Source organism: Lygodium microphyllum, chromosome 14, assembly GCF_053477565.2.
Source record: "Lygodium microphyllum isolate KBCC chromosome 14, Lygodium_microphyllum_v1.1.10, whole genome shotgun sequence".
Taxonomy (NCBI): Eukaryota; Viridiplantae; Streptophyta; class Polypodiopsida; order Schizaeales; family Lygodiaceae; genus Lygodium; species Lygodium microphyllum.
In genome coordinates, this window is record NC_141148.1 from 25413539 (window position 1) to 25434332 (window position 20794).

General features: G+C 40.3%; 1 protein-coding gene across 1 annotated transcript in view; it reads right to left on the reverse strand.

Annotated features, from left to right (window-relative positions):
• Positions 1 to 20794, reverse strand: part of LOC148025429 (26S proteasome non-ATPase regulatory subunit 1 homolog A-like) — a 36778-nt gene that overhangs the window by 14040 nt on the left and 1944 nt on the right. Inside the window, exons 2-10 of the mRNA XM_087692557.1 lie at positions 5261 to 5324; positions 5072 to 5177; positions 4498 to 4609; positions 4249 to 4417; positions 3922 to 4056; positions 3471 to 3832; positions 3088 to 3223; positions 2678 to 2926; positions 2365 to 2585 (exon numbers count right to left, since the gene is read on the reverse strand). Of these exons, the coding sequence (XP_087548683.1) occupies positions 2365 to 2585; positions 2678 to 2926; positions 3088 to 3223; positions 3471 to 3832; positions 3922 to 4056; positions 4249 to 4417; positions 4498 to 4609; positions 5072 to 5177; positions 5261 to 5324 (1554 nt within the window). The remainder of the gene's footprint in view (positions 1 to 2364; positions 2586 to 2677; positions 2927 to 3087; positions 3224 to 3470; positions 3833 to 3921; positions 4057 to 4248; positions 4418 to 4497; positions 4610 to 5071; positions 5178 to 5260; positions 5325 to 20794) is intronic.

The window sequence follows — 20794 nt, forward strand, 5'->3', positions numbered from 1 at the left end:
TAGGATGTCACTCTAAAAATAGTAAGTCTCTGTTCTAACTTTCTTATTGGTTTTTTCTAATGCTTAACAAGTCTCAGTCTAAAAAGGATAGCAAAAAAGAAAATGCAAGTATTGAGACACTTGCCATTCAAGCTTCCAATCGCTCCACTTCATGACATGTGACCGGACACTCGACTTATGCTACTCCACTTTCTCTCTTTGCATCAAGCCTACCTTTTTTTGTCTAAAAGAGCTCATTTCCTCTTATCCAAAATCAGATTCCATTACTCTAAATTCATGTATAGCAGCTGAAAATAGTCCCAACCCATCTCAACTATCATGTTTCACTTCTTCATCATCAAATCTAATACTTTTCCTCTTCTATTACCATTGTAAACCTATAAATATACTATAGCACGTCTTTCAAAGCTCTTCTTCTACTTTGCATCAAGAAGGAAGCCATGTCAATGTACTCTGGATCAACCATGAAGGCTGATTTTTTTCCTACTTGTGTCTATATGTTTTATGTACTCATTGCATTAATCTTCTAAATAATTGTCATATTGAGCTTCAAATATCCGTCCTTTCCATTTTCTTCGAATGTTAACTCTCCAAAATAAGCAAATATTATAATTATTGAGCATACCACATTTCAAAAAAGTACTCACATCTCCATGCTAGTACAATAAATCACAATGGATTGTAAATTTTCTACATAGATGAATATTCTATTTTACAATATGCAAAGTAAATCTACTGAAATATAGAACTAGCTAGTTATTTCCTTCTTGATACTAACAATGAGGGGAGGAGTTAGTAGCTCAGTTCTCTAGCTCTCGCTATTCAATATGGATGACCTCCCAAAAAAGGCAAATGAGCTTGTAAGTGTTACAACCAGTGCAATTTATCCTCATACTTAGCCCGCCAGCATTGCAAATTGTTGTTCTAAAACAAAGAAGGTTATTCTGCCTAGAATGCCCAGCATTATACATAAACCATTGCCATACCTCCATAACATTCAAATTCACACTAGCTAGACCAAATGGAGCTCAATGCCAAAGTTGTTTGCAGTGTAGCATGATGAAGTCACTATGCCAACCACCTTGAATCAAGAGAAGGTATAATGCGTAGTTATTCTACTATGGGGTGTCCAACATTATACATAAACCATTGCCATATCTCCATAGCATTCAAATTCACACTAGCTGGACCAAATGGAGCTCAATGCCAAAGTTGTTTGCAGTATAGCATGATGAAGTTACTATGCCAACCCCCTTGAATCAGGAGAAGGTATTACGCCTTGTGCCCAGTATTGAACATAAACCATTGTAATACCTCCATAGCATTCAAATCTACATTGGCTGGACCGATTGAAGCTCAATACCCACGTTATTTTTCATGCAGCATGACGAAAGTACTATATCATCCTATGGAAAACAAGTAGCATGCTGAATTAGCCTCTTGAACAACCCCAAAAATGCTTCATTAATGAAAAAACCCTAAAGGGAGAGCGGTTCGAGAGAGTTAAATAAGGAGAGGTTAGAGGTCGTGAAACTTTCCATAAATAGACAAGCTACCCTCCATTCAGCCCTATCTCATTTCTATAGATTTCAGGTGATCTACCTTCACTAACCACACCCCATTCGTGAACATCTCAGCCAAGGCTGCCCAACACTATCTACATCCATCCGGCACATGTTTCCAGCCTTTTCCACGCAGTCTACAACCTTCACTGCTGTGAACAACTAGGCAGACCTCTCCTACTGCTGCATTTGCTGCAGCCAGCTGGCTCCCTGCTGTCCACGACCCTTAGGAGGCTGTGTTTGCTGCTCCCAACTGACACCACCCTCCTACTACTGCATTTTGCCGCTGCTACTACCACTTGGCAGTCCTATACTCTCCCTGGGCTGCATTTTGCAGATTTCACTCTCTTCTGCCTGTCCAACAGTGATGTGGCATCACTATTTGCTGCATTTGCTGCTGTCCAACAGGCTGCCTTGCTGCATTCCAGGATCCATCAGGAGTACAACGCACTCTACAACTCGTTGCCTCTGCCTGGGTCCTCGAGACATGAGAGTTCAGGGTACAGTTTTCCTTCCCTGCATGGTTTGTTTGCCGCATGAGCATTGTATTATATTTATTCATTCATTCAGATCATCACTATGCTCATTGTCCCTGAGTTACCCTAACCCTAACTGTGTCCTATTGAGTTTATGCTTTGTCATATGCTTTCATTTATGTTTCTGTGATAGGATGTTTCTTTACGCATACAATGTGTACTCTCGCTCAATAATTGAAAAGAGAATGAAGTATGAAACTGGAAAGTATAGAACTGCTCAATTACAAGGTGCATTCACACCAGAACGGCCAAGAGAAATACGACACCTGATTATTTTTTCATGTTGGGTGTCGTGAGCATATGCAAGCATCTCCCCTGCTTTTTCACTTGCAGTCCCAACCATAAGAAGACCCATGCTTATTCCAGCTGCCTCACCAGCTACAGCATTATCAGTGTACAGGACACTCTTAACATCATCATAAATATCTTCATCTGCAGTTCCAAGGGCAGCAAGACCCAAACCTAGGCAAGCACCATGTTGTATCACCTGCAACAGACAATTAAACATAATATGAATATGATTCTGTTGCACATCTTGACCTGGCAGAAGAGCAAAACCCATTAGAGCAGACTATGTACATCATTATTTGTACTTCTCAAGCTGTCAGTCAAAAACTGTTGGATGCCTTCCCCATGATTTGCATGTATTAGACCCAGAGCATAAAGTGCCCCTCCTTCTGAGTAAGGGCTCCCACCACTTGTTGCTCCATTCTGAGGCAAATAAGGAGCCATTAGTGATCGCCCTTGTTGCAAATGACCTCTATGGATCACACCTAATCCAGCTGTAGCACTGAACTTTGCCCAATTGGTGGCACGACTCAGCCAGTCCTGAAAAAGCAGGGAAAAAATACTTGTCACTACATACTCTATATGTTACAGATATAAGTCTAGAAACAAGATAGTTGTTTCAAACTGCCTTCTAAGAGGCATAATTCAAACAAACAAAACAACAACTAACGTGTAGCCCTGTAAAGGCATGAAGGACCAACCAAGTTCTCTCGCAGAAAAGTGTCTACAGTTGTTCCAGCATGCATAAGCGCGTTAGCATATATTGTGGCACTGTGGCAAACACTATTCCTCATCTCCACAGACTGTTTAATAGTTTTTAGAATAAGAATATCAGACCTGCAATAAAAACAAACTAGATCAATGAACCCAAGGACCAGCAAACAGATGGATGGTGTTGACCATGTCATGTCTTGGCTACAGAATACTGATACACCTGAGATATGAAATGAAGCTCAGTCATACTAAACTTTGTTTAACACCCTCCCAACGTAAAATTAGTGACTAAATCATTACTCACACTACCAAATGAATATCTATATTCATTTTCAATGTAGTTCTGCACCACAGATAGATATGCTCTCACCTGTTATGACCATACAAAAATTGCAGGGTCAAATCTATCGATGTTTCTCCAGTTAAAATCTTTTTCAACTTTGATAGCCTTTCAGCATATTTTACATTTTCATCATCTACAGTGTTGCCACTTCCAGGTGATCTCACAGCATCATGTTGCTGATTTTCCTCTGAGGTATCCATGATCGTATGCACCTGATCTGAAACGTTAGTGCCATTATCAGCAGCTTGTGCCACATCTGGACCTCCTTCAGGAACTTCAGATGAAGAAACTCGTGGCTCAGGTAGCAAATCCCTGACCTTCAACAGGAAAGGTTGCCTCCCATTCTCAAACAGATCAAAGGCCACTTGAAACCCTAATAATAAAGCATCCTAGCAACAAATAAAATCATGAAAATGTAAGACAAGGCAATGAAAAATAAGGCAGTATGAGCATTGCAATCACTCAACAAGAAAAGGACCTGGTCACCCTTCATGAGTATTTCCAGAATAGATGCAACAGTTCCAGGGTCGTCAAGGAACATGAGGCATTGGCTGATACTCAAGTAATCTGGAGATTGCAATCTCTGGTATATTTTGACTAAAAGTTTGAGAACCTGCTCAAAGGACACAAAACACACAGAGCAACACAAATTCAGAAGCTGATACACTTGCCAAAGGATTCAAAAGGTCTACCCACATCTCAAGTTGTTCTCTATTTATGTGACCACTATATGATGTCTAAATCTAAACTGTTTCAAACCTTCAAGAGCAAGATGACTAATTTAGCATCCAAAAGACAAAGCTACCTCATGGCGGTACTCTCTTCTATTCACAAAAGTCTGTGAAATGTTCATGCAGTAAGCAAGCATTCCCATCACATTATCGCTTTTTAAGATAGACTCCTCCAGCTTATCCAGTCTTCGACACTCAAGTGCAATACCAAGAGCCTGCTGGAATTTCCCATCTACTATACATCTGAAAAGCACAGTCATAAGTAGCTGCAGATTCCATTACCTGAACCCATACAACTCAAAGAAAGGTACAGCTCAACTTACTTATCAAGCATCCGTTCGACTATCGCTTCTAGCCTTGGATCCACAGGATCTGATGAATTGTGAGACTCTGCAGCTTTGGTTCGCAAAGAGGCATACTCATCTATAGCTTTCGCTGTCCAAAGAAAAAGTCCCAAAAAAAACCACTTAAATGAATGTAAAAAACGAAAGCAATGCCTTATCTAGAAACAACTTTGACATCCTTTTAGAAAACAAAAATTTCTTTTTGCTCAACCTTTCAAGGTTAGCAAACATCCTATCATATAGCAAACACGTTCACAAAAATGATGCGTCCGCCTATTTTAAGTATCACAAGGGGCTCCACTTTCCATGTCTTTGCTGACATTATGAGAAAGTGCTCTAGTAGAGTTGCTAATCTCCAAGTACTGCTACTATCACATGATTAGACAACTACATCAAACTTGACTAATGAACTGCAGCAAATGAAGCTTTTGAATGATACTCAATTCAATTTGAACATATGTGTCAATAAACTTAGCCTAATGTCCTCACAGAACTCACAAGCCTGAAGTAGCCTCTTTTTACTTCAATGGCAACCGCAATGGTAAAAGCTTACCCAAAAGTGTATGAGCATAGTCTGAGTCTTCCGAGACATCAAACAGGTTCTGAGCCCTCAATGCATACAGTAACGACTCATTTGGCTCGCCTAAATAGTAGAATACCTGAACGTGTTAAATGCACGATGATTATTCACCTTCTTAAAAAACAACACAATCAGAAAAAACAAAAAGTCAAGAAACTCCACCTTGGAGACAACTAGCGCAGCGAGCTGCCGCTGATCAAATGTGTCATCCTCATATAGGCTCTCTCTGCAAAAAAATCAAAACTCAATCATTCCCTACAAGTAAGTCAAAGCTCCTTTCCAAGTCAATCACATCAAGAAGAATGCAACCTGAACCATAGCACAACAGGAAGAAGTCTCAAACTATGAGCAGACCAAACAAAAAAAGCACCTAGAGGTTCTTCTTGTGGAGATATTGAACGGTACATCCTTGTATGAGGTTATTAAATCATGCTCAGCTCCTTCTTGCAAAAATGTGGTCCTCAAAGGAGTTTTTATTATGAATCATACTGTCAACCAAAAGTGTGCTTTGCAACTATCAGTGATAGTACAGTTCAACAGAGGTAATAAGGAGTGGTTTTACAAATAAAAGTGCTGACTTACTGAGGTCTAAACAGCACTGACACATCCCGAGGTTTGAAACTGGTATCAACTAGATTTGTAAATCATACTGGAAACTCTTTAATAAACTTTCCTTTAACCTGGCCTAATCATGCCCAACTGTACATAAGTGGACGGGATTGGGGAGCTATGAATCAGTCTTACAAGTCAGTCAGACAAATACTTTGCACTTAGAGAAGTTCATACCTTAAACCTATAGATTTTCTAAGGACTAAATCCTGCTAAACCATATGATGAAGTCAAGGTTGTCTATGTCCAATGCACAGGACCTCTAGTATGATCTGTCCTGCCTCATCCATTTACTCCAATCCCATCTTATCTAGTCCAATGGCATCCAATGGCCATCGGCAAGCATGGGTAAAATAGTGGCCATCTAGAAGTTTGGGTGATTCTTTGTGTGTGTAATTTGGGGGCTTTGGGTGGGTGCTCTCTCTCTTTCATAATGAGTAATTATATTATTTCAAATGACTAAAAGAGTACAAAAGTCACAGCAAAGCAGCAGCAGAAAGCCCCCCCCCCCTTCTCTCTCTCTCTCTCTCTCTCTCTCTCTCTCTCTCTCTCTCAGTTCTTTCAGACAGACAGAGTGAGAGCTACTGTACCAGCCTCTAGCCAGACCTCCGGGCTCACACTACAACAGGCTGAGGACCAACATACCCGACGCCGCACGAGGATCCGTGGGTTTCGGACTCCACAGCCACACCGACAGGAGATCCGGAGGATTCTTGATCTACATCGACAGCAGACTGAGATCCGACGACACTCGACACATTGGATCTCAGATCTCCAGTTTGCTCTTTCTCCACCGCCGATGTACCACATCCTACATCCAGGAGGGATCACCTGCTATTAGCGACTTTGATGACTGCTACTACATCCCAGGATAGTATATCTCCCTGCATCTGTTACATATACACATCGCACCACTTTATCACAACCGACAGCTGTTCCCCTATCACAGCCGACATTTGTTCCCCTTTTGTAGCCATTATCTAGAGTACCAGAGCTACATACGCACATACACATACACGACACTCATCACACTCACAGCACCGTATTTTCAGTTTTCAGTTTTTAGCTTTTCATTCAGCACTTTTATTTTGGATAGCTGGACCTCATCAATTGTATCACAGTTTGTCTCATAGGCCAGTTTTGGTCTTTAGAAGACGTTAATATAACTTTCTTTCTTTTCTCTCTCTCATTGTGTGTGACATTTTTGCATTGAATGTGGCTTTGGACGTATGTCCAAGATTTTTTAGTTTGATTAGCACAATATTAGCATCAGACAATACTGATACAACACCATCAAAGTCCACACATGATAAACCTTGGATGAGGTTTAAAGACAACGTTGAGCTTATTTATTATGCTTGATGTAAGATATATGAGTGCACAGCAGAAAAGAACAAGAACTCAGGGTGAGAAGAGAAGATGGAGACAAGAAAAACGTACTGGAATCGAAGGAACAAAACTGACTGAAACTGAAAGTGCAAGGTTGGACCTGTTCAAACCCTACATGCAGCATAGAGCATCAATGAGGGTGCAAAGGAAGACAACAAGAAATGATGACAGAATGACTTGCAAGCTTTGATGACTCGGATGAGAAGCTTCTCTACCCACACTCCTCCGAGAGGCGACGAGATTATTGCAATGATCATGATTACCGTGAAGACCAAAGGCCAAAAACTTAAGATGTTCTCAAGGCCAAGTCTACCAACCTTAAGATGCTCCCTAAGGCACCCCTTGTTCAAGTGCCTATTCTCCCTCCAACTGGTCCCTTTGGTCCTGCAAAGTGGAGTGTATTTTGAATACCTTTGACTTATGGGACTTCATCACCCACCCCATTCGTTGTCCGAAGGAGGATCCGACAATGGGATCTACCATGGATCGTGCAACTCTTTGGGTCTCACTCAACCCTCAAGCCAAGTCCTTCCTTTTTATGAGTTTGAGACATCCGCACAACTAACAACAGCAAGTTTTGCTCTAACATTTTCTCGAGTTTGCAAGGATCACAGCATTTGGTGGAGTATTCCCTTCTGAACACACCATCAAATAAATGGTGTGGTGGAGCACACCAATTGGACCATGCTTCAAATGGTCTGATCGATGCTAGAGCATCCCGGTCTTTCAAATTTCCTTTGGGATGAGGCAGTGGCTGCTACAGAGTTCACATTTGCAACCAGTCCCCTACTTCGGCTTTACAGGACATGACTCTCTTTGAGGCTTTCTTTGGATGGAAGCCTTCCATATCTCACTTTTGCATCTTTGGGTATGATGCCTATGTCCATGTGGACAAGAAGAAGAGAGGGAGAAAACTCAACCCCAAGTCGAACAAGCTTCTCTTCATGGGCTACAACACACGACCACGAAGGTCTATTGACTTTACGATAGGAAAAAACGCAAGATCAAACCTCAAGGTGAGCAAGGATATTATCTTCAATGACGCTGCAATCTCCAAGGATCTTGTTGATGGTTCTTCTCTTACATGTAGTTCTTCATCAACATCGACTGACCCCCCCACACCATTAGCCCCTCCCCTCCCCTTCCTTCCAAGTTGCCTCCTCACACCCCTCTTATGGATTTACCACTTAGCAAGAAGGCCATTGGTACAAAATGGGTTTTTAAACCGAAACACTTGGCTGATGGTACCATTGACAAGCACAAAGCACTATTGGTAGCAAAAGGCTATGCACAGAAGAATGACATAGATTATGAAGAGACCTTTGCTCCTACGGGACGCTCCTACATCCCGTATGAGTACAATAAGATGTGTAATTGCTATGGCTGCAAATTATGGTTGGAAGGTACATTAGTTAGACATTAAGACAACATTCTTGAATGGGGACTTGCATGAGGATGTTTATGTGTCACAATCTCCAAGGTTTGTGGTGAAGGTGATAACGTATAGAGAGGGAGCCACTCTTTCTAGCCGAAGTGACTCTGATTGGGTAAGTGATGTGGTAGGAGACGGCTCACTATAAGTTATACTTTCTCCCTTGGATCAAGAGCTCTCTTGGAGCAATAAGAAGCGGCCTATTGTGGCACTTTCTTCTATAGAGGTTGAGTATCACACCCTTCGTTCTACAACTATGGAGGCAATTTCACTATCAGTGGCAAAGATTGGCTTTTCACAAACCGGACCCACGAAGTTGTGCATGGATAACCAAAGTGCCCTAGCTCTAGCAAAGAACCATGTGTTTCATGCTCACACAAAGTACATAGAGATTCAATATATAGGAGCGGATCATGGAATCCGAGATAGTGATGGCCTACCATGCAACGGAGGACAACACCTCGGATTTCTTCACGAAGCTTTTACCCAAGGCTTCCATGCTTCATCATATGAGATTGTTGGGTCTTCAAACACTCCCAGTATCTGAGAGGCAATATTGGCCTACATCGTTTCATGTATGTCAATCTGTCATCTCCTAGTTGTGAGCTCCTAGCAAAGTTTAACAAAGACATGGAGCTCTAACAATTTCGTGTGCATTTCTTGTGTTTACCAACCACGTGCCAATTTGTATTGCCTTGTCACGCAACAATTTTGCTCCAGGATACTCTGATTTTATCCAAGAAGACCACATCAACTTTCTTGCATTTTAATGCTACTACCAACCATAATTAATATAGGTTGACCACATTTTCGACAACCCCAAACAATCAACCAAATTTAGAGGCCTTCAACTATTTATAGCTAGCTAGCAAGCAAGGGCACCTCTCTTCTACACGTTGCTAATTTGCACACTCCATCTCCGACACACTCCAACTCCAATGCTACCATCATTCTCACTTTGACTCAATGCCCTCACTGACATTGTGGGCTGCACGAAATGACTAATCAATCCTTTCCTTTGTATTCAGCATTCTTCTTCAGTCAAGGCAGATTTCTTTCCTTCATCTCACAAAATGAACCTGACCACTTTGCCAAATGGCACCTACACCTGAAAGACTATGTATGTCTTCATTTGACTCAAACTGAGGCCCACACGCAAGAGATGACAATACAAGACACATGACTCTTAAAGCCCCCCCTCAAATCCTAGATGTGATGGAAGGCCAAAGGAGATGGAATGGATTCGAGGGTGGCAAGAAAAATACCACTACTAAATCCCAATGAAGTCCACCAATGATGAATGCCAACCAAGGAGTTTGACCACCTCTCAAGATGAAAACCTGATGCAACAAGATGCCATCGTAGACCAATGGGAGTGGAGAGGCCTTGAATAAATCACTAGTGTGATTTCCAATCGAGAATGGGTGAGCCAAGTCTCCGACTTAATTGAGAGATAATAGTAAGTAGCGATCAAAGGTGTCGAAACCTGCCAAAAAAAAAACATATAGGACCAAGGGCCATAGGATAGTTGTGGTACCAGCAAAAGGAATGGCGGCTCAATGACAAAGGAAAGAGACCATCGTGTCATAGAAAGGCTTGATGAAGACTATAGTCCTTGAAGAAGCCATTCACAATCCTGCGAATCCCCCTTTGAAACAAGAAAGACCAAAATCCACAACCATATCTCTGAGATTGTCCCCCTCTAAAAGGGATGGAGGTTACAAGGAAACCACCAAAGAAGATGATGGGAATGGGAGGTGCACTTATGAAAACGGGTGCAACAAGAAAATGAAACCAACCTTCCTTTCGGAGAAAGGGTAATAATGACCTGATTAAATAATAGCTACAACAAGCATGAAATTCAAATCAACTAAAATAAAATTACTGCCAATCAATCTGAGACAATGGATACCTGATTGACTCCAAAAATTGGTGCCCCTTGAGGCATTTCTTTAGCTTGAATTAAAATTAATTGAAGTACACTAGGATTGCTCTCTCATGTCCTTCAGTTTCCAATGCCCCTTGTGTCAGAAATGGAATAGCAATGGAAGTATAAACATTTGTTGTAGTAAACTATTGAAACACAAGACAAAAGAGAAAAAGAGAGAAAAAACACTGAAGAACACAATACAAATGAGAACTCAGAAATCGCTCGGGAAATGGAATCCATATATCCAACATGAGACTGTTGCATACAACAGTGAATCGTTGGCTGCGTGGGCACCGGCCTTGGCTCCTTTCTCCCCAGAGTCTCCACACATGTGATGGCAGATGAGTGTTTGAGTGAGGAGGAGCTTGAATATATAGGACAAAAATATGTCATCAATATAATCAGATCAGCCAGCATTTAATGCTAGTCGGCCAGCAATAAATGCTCAATATGAGCAAAATAAAGACCACAAAAAATGCCTAAAATATCGTAAATAATGTGCCCAGTCTTTGCATGCACAGACTCACACATGAGCTGATATATCTTCTAGCACCCTCTCTCAAGTCATGGGTGATCTAATAAAATACAATGGTACAATGAGAATGAATCATAAACCATACAACATAGAACCACCAAGTAGAACCATGGATACCCAAGCAATGGGTAATCAAGCCACCACCAAGGCGCCACGAAGAGAACCTGATGTCGATGTCGAATGTACCAACTCCTAAAAATAGAGATCATAGAATATCTCTATATTTATCCCCATGTCTCTTAGTAGCATACATGACCATCCTATCAAAAATCCCTCTAGAACATATGTGACCATGGATTCCCCACCTTTGGCCAGATCACCAAAGTGTCCCCTCATGTAAGCTCAAGACTAGGAGCCAAGCCCACTCTCTGTCAGATAACAGCCCGTCATGAACCTAAATGTCAATCCTCGCTCCAAGATTTGAACATGCTAGACTTCAATCGATGCGTCAGGGTAGTCCCTCTCTGGATCCTGTGCATTTGTATAGATGTATAGATGAGGCGCAGCTATCCCATTTCACCACCCTCTCACACTCCCTCTTTGGCACTAGAGAGTTGTGAGGGGTGCCATCATCACCACCACTAGAAAGCAGCTAAGGAAGGGGCCATCAATCCCTTCCCACAATCCAAAGAAACTAATCCTTTCTGTGCCTTGGACTTCTCCTTGTTCGGAGAATCAAAGTCAAGTCTAAAGCAAATGATGACTCATTGGAGGAGTCCACTCCGCGCTTCGTCTCCCTTTCCTTCTTCTTCCTGGAAGCCGCTAACTCTTTGCAATCCTTTCGTAAATGACCTTTCTTCCCGCAGTGGTAACACTGGGTCTTGGACTTCTTCTTCTTCGAACCCCTCTCTAAAGCTGCAAGAGCCTCACTACAATCTCCATGGAACTTATCATCAATGGATGTGCACGAAGAAGCCATCTGTAGAGAATTTAGAAAAGAAGTAGAGAAAAGAAGGTACTTGGAGAGGGAACACACCAAAACCACAAGCATAGACTGCAAAAAATGAGAGTTCGCATACAATATTCACCAAAATCTAACCAAAACAAAAAGAAATCTGCTACAAAAGGACAAAAACTCAGCCAAAAATTGCGCCTGATAATGCAGAAGCCCAGCCAGGAGGAAATGCAAAGACACCAGAACGCAGTCTGGAACTAACATGCAAGCAATAGAGGGGCTAACGTAGGCGGTATAGATGCTAACGTTAACAAAAACGCAAGAAAAACAGGTCGCCTAGTTGGAGCAACAGTCGCCTGATCAGCAATGGTCAAAACAGTCCTAAAATCAGCAAAGAAAACACGAGGACAAAACCTGAGCTCTAATACCATGTCAGAAGTGGAGCAGCAATGGAAGCGTAAACATCTACTGTAATAAATTGTTGAAACACAAGACAAAAGAGAAAGGAAAAGAAAGAACACGATATAGATGAGAACTTAGAAGTATGCTCAGGGAATGGAATCCATATATCCAACATGAGACAGTTGCATACAACATTGAGTCGCATACAATAGTGAGTCGTTGGCTGTGTGCACAAGCACTCGCTCCTCTCTCCACAGAGTCTCCACACGTGTGATGGCAAATGAGTATCTAAGTGAAGAGGAGCCTAAATACATAGGACAAAAATATGTCCTCAATATGATTAGGTCGACCAGCATTTAATGCTAGTCAACCAACAATAAATGCTCAATATGACCAAAATAAAGACCACAAAAAATGCCTAAAATATCCTAAATAATGTGCCCAGCCTTTGCATACACAAACTCACACATGAGCTGATATATCTTCTAATACCTTGCTGCCCAAGATGGAGAGCAAGTCTTCAATTCAATTTGCACATTGATTTTGAAGGGGAATGGCCTCCAATTCACTCCTTGGGTGAGAAATTTGGCCCCAAAATCAATTATGGCTAGCTGGCCTCTTGGAATTCTCTAAAATTCCCCAATTTCAGCAATTGCCTTCCAAATCTAAGGTCTTAATTTTTTAGCACACTTTTTGAGGTGACTGTCAAACGATAATTCCTGCTGTAGATTAGGGTTTAGCAACAAAAATTCTTCACTTGTACCCTCTTGGGACTCAATTTGATTGAGATCTCTTGAAGGAAGCTGTGAATTTCCTGAGAGAACAGAGAGGAGCTCAAGAGAGAGAAAACTCGGAGTTTCATCATCGAAATAGACTAAGATTCAAAGTTGCCCTGTTGTGAATTTTTGTTAAGCAGTAGTAGTTGAATCCAATCTAAAGCTCAAAATGTTGTCGGCTACTGCAAACTCTCCTACAACTGTTGTATAATCTCTAGAAATTGCAAAATGCAAACAATTGAGAAATGGTGTTCTCCGGCAAAGGTTGACCTTTGAACAGCAGTCAGCAAGCAGCAAAGACCTCTTCCTCAACAGCCCACAATTGAAAATCAGCCTCTCTCTCTCTCTCTCTCTCTCTCTCTCTCTCTCTCTCTCTCTCTCTCAGCCCCAAACAACCTCTACCTTTTGCATGGGAGATTTTGCCAATTGGTAACCTTCCTTATCCATTTCCACCAATTTTCAGCCGAATTAATTAATTCTCAAAAGATTTCTACTCAAAAAAATAACAATGCCAACCAATAATTAAATAGGCCATGCCAATTTGTCGCCAAAGTTGTCCTAAGCTTTTACTAGCCCTTGATTTGGCATTAATTGATCAATTAATACCTAGTTCCTAATGTCACCACCACTGACATTAATGGCTAATAAATTGTCCTAGGCCAACAATTGTCACCAAATACCACCTAGTACCTAAACAATACAACTACTACAATTTTTGACTTTGACATCCACTAAATTCTTAGGGTCCTTGGCTAACATTGTGAATTAATTATCTTGCACATCACATGTGCACCTCCCATTTGCACTTTTGATTAATAACTTAATCAAATGCTAAGGAAAGCATCTAAATTTCACATCATATCGTTGACAGGAAACATACCTAGAAGGGTCCATCATGCTGGAAGGGGAACAGATCTAATATAGCCTCCTCTCCTTCCAATCTAATGCAAAAAATGGCTCCTAATGTAGAATCCTCAACAAAACGCAACTTAGTCGAAGAGAACAATCACAGTAGCTACTCAATAACGGTCATGAACAAAGAAGATGGAAACCTAAGTCATCTCGAACATGGACAACTTCCAATATAGATATCTAAGATGGACAATAGGAAAACAAAGGTGTCAGCACTCCAATGAATCATCACCTATAGTGACTATACCCTCATCAAAATGAAAATCCTAAAGCCAATCTCCTTAAGGAGTCATGTGACACGTAGCATCGCTATTGCTTAGCTAGGCCCTCTTTAAGGATGAGATAGTTGAAGGAGACTCCAACTAATGAATGTGAAGGAAGATTGACTCTCGTGATGGTGGATGAAACTAGTCTTCCTTATTAGAAAAGTGTGATGAAACCCTCAATTACACTGATTACAACAAGTGTAAAGTCATAAAATAAAAGACAATTAAAAATTCAACACTCTACCACTTTGGGCTAGATTGCCATTAAGAAATTAAAGCAAGCCAAGACCCGATTGGCCCCAAAAACACCAGTCCCCCTTCAGTATTTTGTACAACTGAGATTTAGCTCAAATCCTCAGGAAGATGGCAAGTCTTGCCTCAAACTCCAAAGAGACACCCTCGAGTTTCCAACTCCCAATATTGACCAAGCCAATTCTCTGTAACCAGCAACCATAAAATCCATTTTGCCCCCTGATCCCACAATCAAAGAACTTCAAAATTGAATCCTCTTATAGTTGCATGCAATTCAACCTTCCTATGGACCTCCTTTATCCCACCCATTCTACTATTCACAATGATGGAATTTACTTCAGCAGCCTTCCTTAATCATTGAGGCCAGCATGCATGCATCCCAACACACCCATGCAAACCCTAGACCTTGTTGGTTTCAAACTAAGATCCGCAATACATCAAGTTCAAATTCAAGGCTTAATTCTTTAATTTCCACTCCCAGATTGCACATGCATCTAACCAAGATGTGAGAGAATTAATAAGTAGGAGAGAGAAAATTCTGCATTTCAGCTCTGATTTCTCCTTGAACAGCAGTCATCAGCAGCACTTAATGTTTCCACATCCGATGCCTAGAGCCATAAATGCTCTACATGCTGTTACCTGATCCAAAATGTAACTGCCAGCCCAAAACAATGCCTAAAACCAGTCGCCTTCTATCAGATTGCCCCAAAAGCATGCCGAAAACAAGTTGCCGGCATTTAATAAGCCCGTAGCTGCCATTGCCAGCTCAAATGCTGTATTCTACCCTTATAAGAGCTCCAAATGCTGTCGCCTATTGCTGGTTGGCCTCCAGATCAAGTTGCTGGAGGAAATCATTGTCTCTCTGTTTTTAGTCCCAAAATCCCTTCCTGAACACCTTGTCCTACTGCCATAGAACTTCAGCTGCTGTCTTCCTACCCCAACCTCTGTTCTCAAAACTCAAATCTGCCCCAAAACAAGTCTCACACAACCTTGCATGGCTCCTAAACTTAGCCAACTGCCAAGTTCAAACCTGCCCATCCAAATACAGCCTCCAGACATAATTTCCAGCCAAGAATAATTGATTAAATTGGGAAATACATGGCCCTCCCAAAGTTGGCCATGCCCAGCCCCAAATTTAAATTCCTAAACCCCTTGAACCTTTGAGTGTTGAAACTTTCTGCGAAACTTAGCAGAGACATTAAATCGTTTAAATCCCTAGCCCCACGACACCAAAAGTCATTCCAAGGGAATATTCGACGTCCATGACCAAGGTACCCTGCTAGCACTTGTTCACAAAACTTTTGCCAATGTCCCCACTATCCATGCTAGGATTATTTATCACCATGACATGCACTCAACTTGATATCACAAGTGCACAACATAGTATCTCAAGAGCATTAAGTTAAAGATTCACGTCCTTGTTGTAGCGGAAGTAGAGGTAGAGATAGATGTAGATGGAGGCTCCGTTGCTCCTTCCTTTGCACCAAGGCCAAGGGTGAGGATATTTCTTCTAGCACTTCTACTCGAGATATAAGGTGTTTCCACTAGGTGGACAAATTGGAATATACTTTATCCATTCCATGTGTCTATATCAAAGTCAAAAAATGACTCTAAACTCTCTGACTTTTTCATCCCTCTCCGACTTCTTCATCCCTTTCTTCTACTTAGGCTATCCTTTACCCTACAAAGATGCCACAATAACCTTGTGTACTAGCGTCCATGAGAATCTCTCCTTGTAACATGCATATTGCTCTAGCACCATACAAACTAACTCCTCCCAAGTGATAGTATCTTGTGTGCGAGCGATGAGAAGGCTCATAGAGTGTCATACTTAAATGACGAGATGAGACAAAAGCATCACTACAAGGTCTTTCAAGCCACAATCTTCCCTAGGAATGTAAGTCATCCCAAATCTCCTCCATCTAGTTGTTATGGCCCTTTATCGCGGGGGAATCTTTGACAAAGAGATGTTGCAGCTTCAACTCAAGGGTCATCCCATGCCTCAATATCCAAATTTGAGAAGAGGATGCTAATTTGATTCGAACCTTTGCAGTAGTGAGAATGCATCTTACATGTATGAGGACAAAATCTATACAACTCAAAAGGAGAAATGAGCAAGCTCTGCCATTGAATCAATCCCATAAAGTCATTCAGTTGATGATCACTCTAACCTGAGGATCCAAGGTAGGTCGATAATGAGGGAATACGACCAACACCCATGAGTCAGAAGTGTGGAGGATATAGATGGTGCCACAATAGCTAATGGTAAACTCGTGGCCATACAAAAAGGAATAGAAATAGAATTGTATGAAGAGGGTTGGGAGTTGGCTTGGTCAAGGTCTACCTATTGATCAGTGTCACAATCTCAATTATAATCTTAACAAACTTCACAATGATCCTCACAATCATGGTGATTAAAACAATGTTCGTCTTGATCTCAATCATCACTTGGACAATCTTTGTGGTCTTGATCCACACAATCCTACTAATAGTTATAGTCTATCATCTAAGTCCTTTAAAAGTCCCTACAAAACACAAGAAAATAGTGATTGTTGTTCTAGGCAATCTACAAAAATAATGACATCAGCTTGAAATATCTCTCATCTACTTGTTGTACGGCTTGGAATGCAGTATCCATGATTCATTATACAAATTTCATTAGTATGAGACACGTATGCTTTTAATGAAGATTTTAAAGTCATTTGGAAAGTTTACAGCTTGGTAAAAAGATCAACTCTTATGCTATTAAAGATTAATTTCTTTCCATGGAGAATAGGTATTTTGGCCACAACCTAGGCACTTAAAATCTATTTGTTTTTGCCAAAGTCTTCAAAGAGAGATTAAGCAATTCATTAAAGAATGTCTTGTGTGCCAAAAGAAAAAGTTTGATTGCCAAAAGTCTGTTAAGGCTTTTGCAACCATTACCTAACTCAACAGAAGGCTAGAATATTTATTCAATATAGCTTCAAGCATCATAGGTTCCCATGATCCGTTGTGGACCATGGAGATCCACAAGCCACTACTTTCTTTTGGTCAATTCTCTTTGAAAATTTCGGTATGGAGCCTATTTTTTCTTTGTCTTATCATCCTCAAACAAATCATCAAAGTGAGATAGGCAATCTCACAATATTGAATATGCTAAAGTGTTATTGCCATAAACCCAAACAACAATGGAAAAAGGATTTCCCTCTAGTACAGTATGCCTACAACAACACAATTCATACTTCTACAAGTAAAGCACCCTTCGAGATAAGCCACTCATACTACCTATTCTCAAAACAACGAAATGAATTCGTACGTGATATGCATACAACCGTTGCCGACTCAAACGAGTTATTCAAAGATCTCAAGAAAAAACAAAATAAAGCAACAAATAAGCAAAGAAGACACACTTTCAGGGTGGCTGAAATTTGACAAAGCTCATTTAAAAAACTCTTAACAAGCCATAATCACAAGTCACTAAGTTGGCATCAAGAAATCATGGGTCACTTTAAGTCAGTGAAAATATTAATGATATCGTTATAAGTTACCACTTTCAAAGCATTGAAAGATTCACAATGCTTTTCATATTCATCTTTTTAATTCTTATGAAAGGCCTCTATCATTGGAACTTGTAGTAGATGATCCACCTGAAGCAGATGAACATAGAGAGATACTTCAACAAGAACAAATAGTTTTCGCATTGTCTAAAAATGAGAAGCAACCCTTAAACAAATTTTCTTTTGAAATTTAAAAGTGACTCTCATTTAGATTCTAAATGGATGTCAAAAGAGCATTTCAAAGAATAAATCAAAAACTAGTTTACACTTATAAAGAAACTCTAGGACCATACATATTTCAATCAACATCTCAAGGACAAGATAAATTTCATGATGGAGAAAATGTAACCAACCGATTATATATCAACTATTATCAAGATGTATTGGCTCAATGGTTTGTATATTCTTTCGAATTTTTTTTAGCTCGATCAACTGCTCATATTATCATTCAATGGTGGCTAACAGCCAAATCACCTTGCAATGGCAATTGGGTCATTATGGACGAGATGCCAAGAGAAAGTAAAAGTTTAATCGAATGGTCAAATTTACTAAAAAGCCTAGGCGACTAAGACTAAGATGGTCAAATGAACTGGAAGCCCACATAAGTGCTTTTAAAAGGTGAAACCAAAAGCTTATGATCAAAGAAACAAACCATGAACCAATAAGCCTATACAATGAATCTCTTTAGAATCCAAATTTAATGACTATCAAACTTTGAGAGATTACTATTTTGGAGTTACTACGATGGAATTCTGTTCGTATAAAAGTCTCCAAAATTTTTCAAGAACAATTCTATCTTCACCAACTGTATCAAATTCTCGGAAATTGAGATTCTTTTACAATAGAAAAGGTTTCAAAGCTTCTTTCTCTATAAAATTAACATGTGAAAATTAAAATAAGACGTGTTATTTATAAAGTGACAAGTATATCTAGACTTGTCATTTTGCTTAATACTATCATTTTCAACAGATACTTGTCTTTCTCTATTAAATTAACATGTGAAATTTAGAATAGGACGTGTTATTTGTAAGTGACAAGCATCTCTACACTTGTCATTTTGCTTAACACTAGCATTTTCAGTAAATACTTGTCTTTTGTAGCCTCCTCATTTGACTTTAGAACACCCAAGTCTCACATCTATACATTGGAAGTCTCTCTCTTCACTTGCACAAGTTCTACCACTAAAATTTCAACCACATGATATATATACACCTATCTAATACTCATCCAAGGAGCATTCTCTACTCAAATTGATCAAATTAAAGCACAAAAGAAGAAAATCAACTTAATGCTAGTAGTGTGCAAAAAATTAGATTTTCAAAAATCCTAACTTTTTTATTTATAGCAAACCGACCCCATTGTATACGGTTAAAGCACTTTGTGCATATGGTTTGTTTTAATAAATATTGTAAAAGAGGAGAGTGTAGTTTCCCCCTCATTGCACGAGCATACACTCTGTGTGTGTGTGTGTGTGTGTGTGTGTGTGTGTGTGTGGATTTCATGCTGATAACTAATCAAGTTAGATAGTTCAAACTATTGTCATTTTCACGTTCTTCTTAGTGTTTACAGCTGATCCATAAAACACACCTAGCAGAGGACCAACTCGGGGGAAATGCAACAAGAGAACCCTTCATAAAGTACTTACAACAATTTCTACACTCAAGATGATGTTGCCCACATTCTACATCACGTGCAACTACTCGATGTTAATCACCTCTCCAACTCCCCCCTTAGCAAATGATAGTATGTGATTGTGTAACAAAAAGTGCAAGGACTTGGGGCAAGGAGAAGATGGAGATGAGAAACGCAAGAATAAAACTCATTGAAACTGAAAATATAAGGCTGGACTCAATCAAACCCTCTACATGCACCATAGAGCATCAATGAAAACACCAACAAAGACAAAAAGAAATAATGGCAAAACAATGAGGAGGGTTGGCAATGATGATTTGAATGAATTGACTGACTAAGACGATGGAAAGAGCAATAAATACGAACATGCCCACAAAGCTAGCAGACCATTAACCTGACCAACATGCATTAACTACAAGTCAATTTGTCCAAAATAACCACCTGCCCAAAATGGAGTCGCCCAACACTACCCACCCAAAATGAACCTATCTTCCTTACCACATGGCACCTATGCCTACCTAACTATCGGTAAAACAAGCTACCAAGTCACGCCTACGAGTAGACCTCTAACTATTGTGCCTCGAGAGAGAGACAAAGAAATAAAGGCAATGTCAAAGCTCCTAATGTCCTTAGTTGATCAAATTGAGACTCACGAGCAAGAGGTGACCATAGAAGACACACATTTGCTAACAAGATATAAAGTGAAAAGGTTACTCGATGTACTACATCACCTTGCTCAAGTAAACCAACTTATATTACAAACAACCAAAGCAACTCATATAGTAAACAAATGTTTGTCTAAGGACTCAATCCAACCATTACCCATACCATATCCACATAAGAAATCTAAGATACTAGACCCTCACCACAACCCAAGACGACAAGAACCCAAATATCAAAATGATCCTCTACTCGTATATTAAAGCAATGTCATGGATAAGTAAAAGGCTTCGGGCCTCAACTACCAAAAGTACATTCACATCGTATTTCCCACATTGGATAATGCAACACACTCATGCATACTATCTCCATAATACATCCCTGCCCAATCCAAGATAGTCCCCAATAAGTCATGATCACTGTTCCTTACTCTTGCACAACCACAAACACTCCTACTTGCACTCACC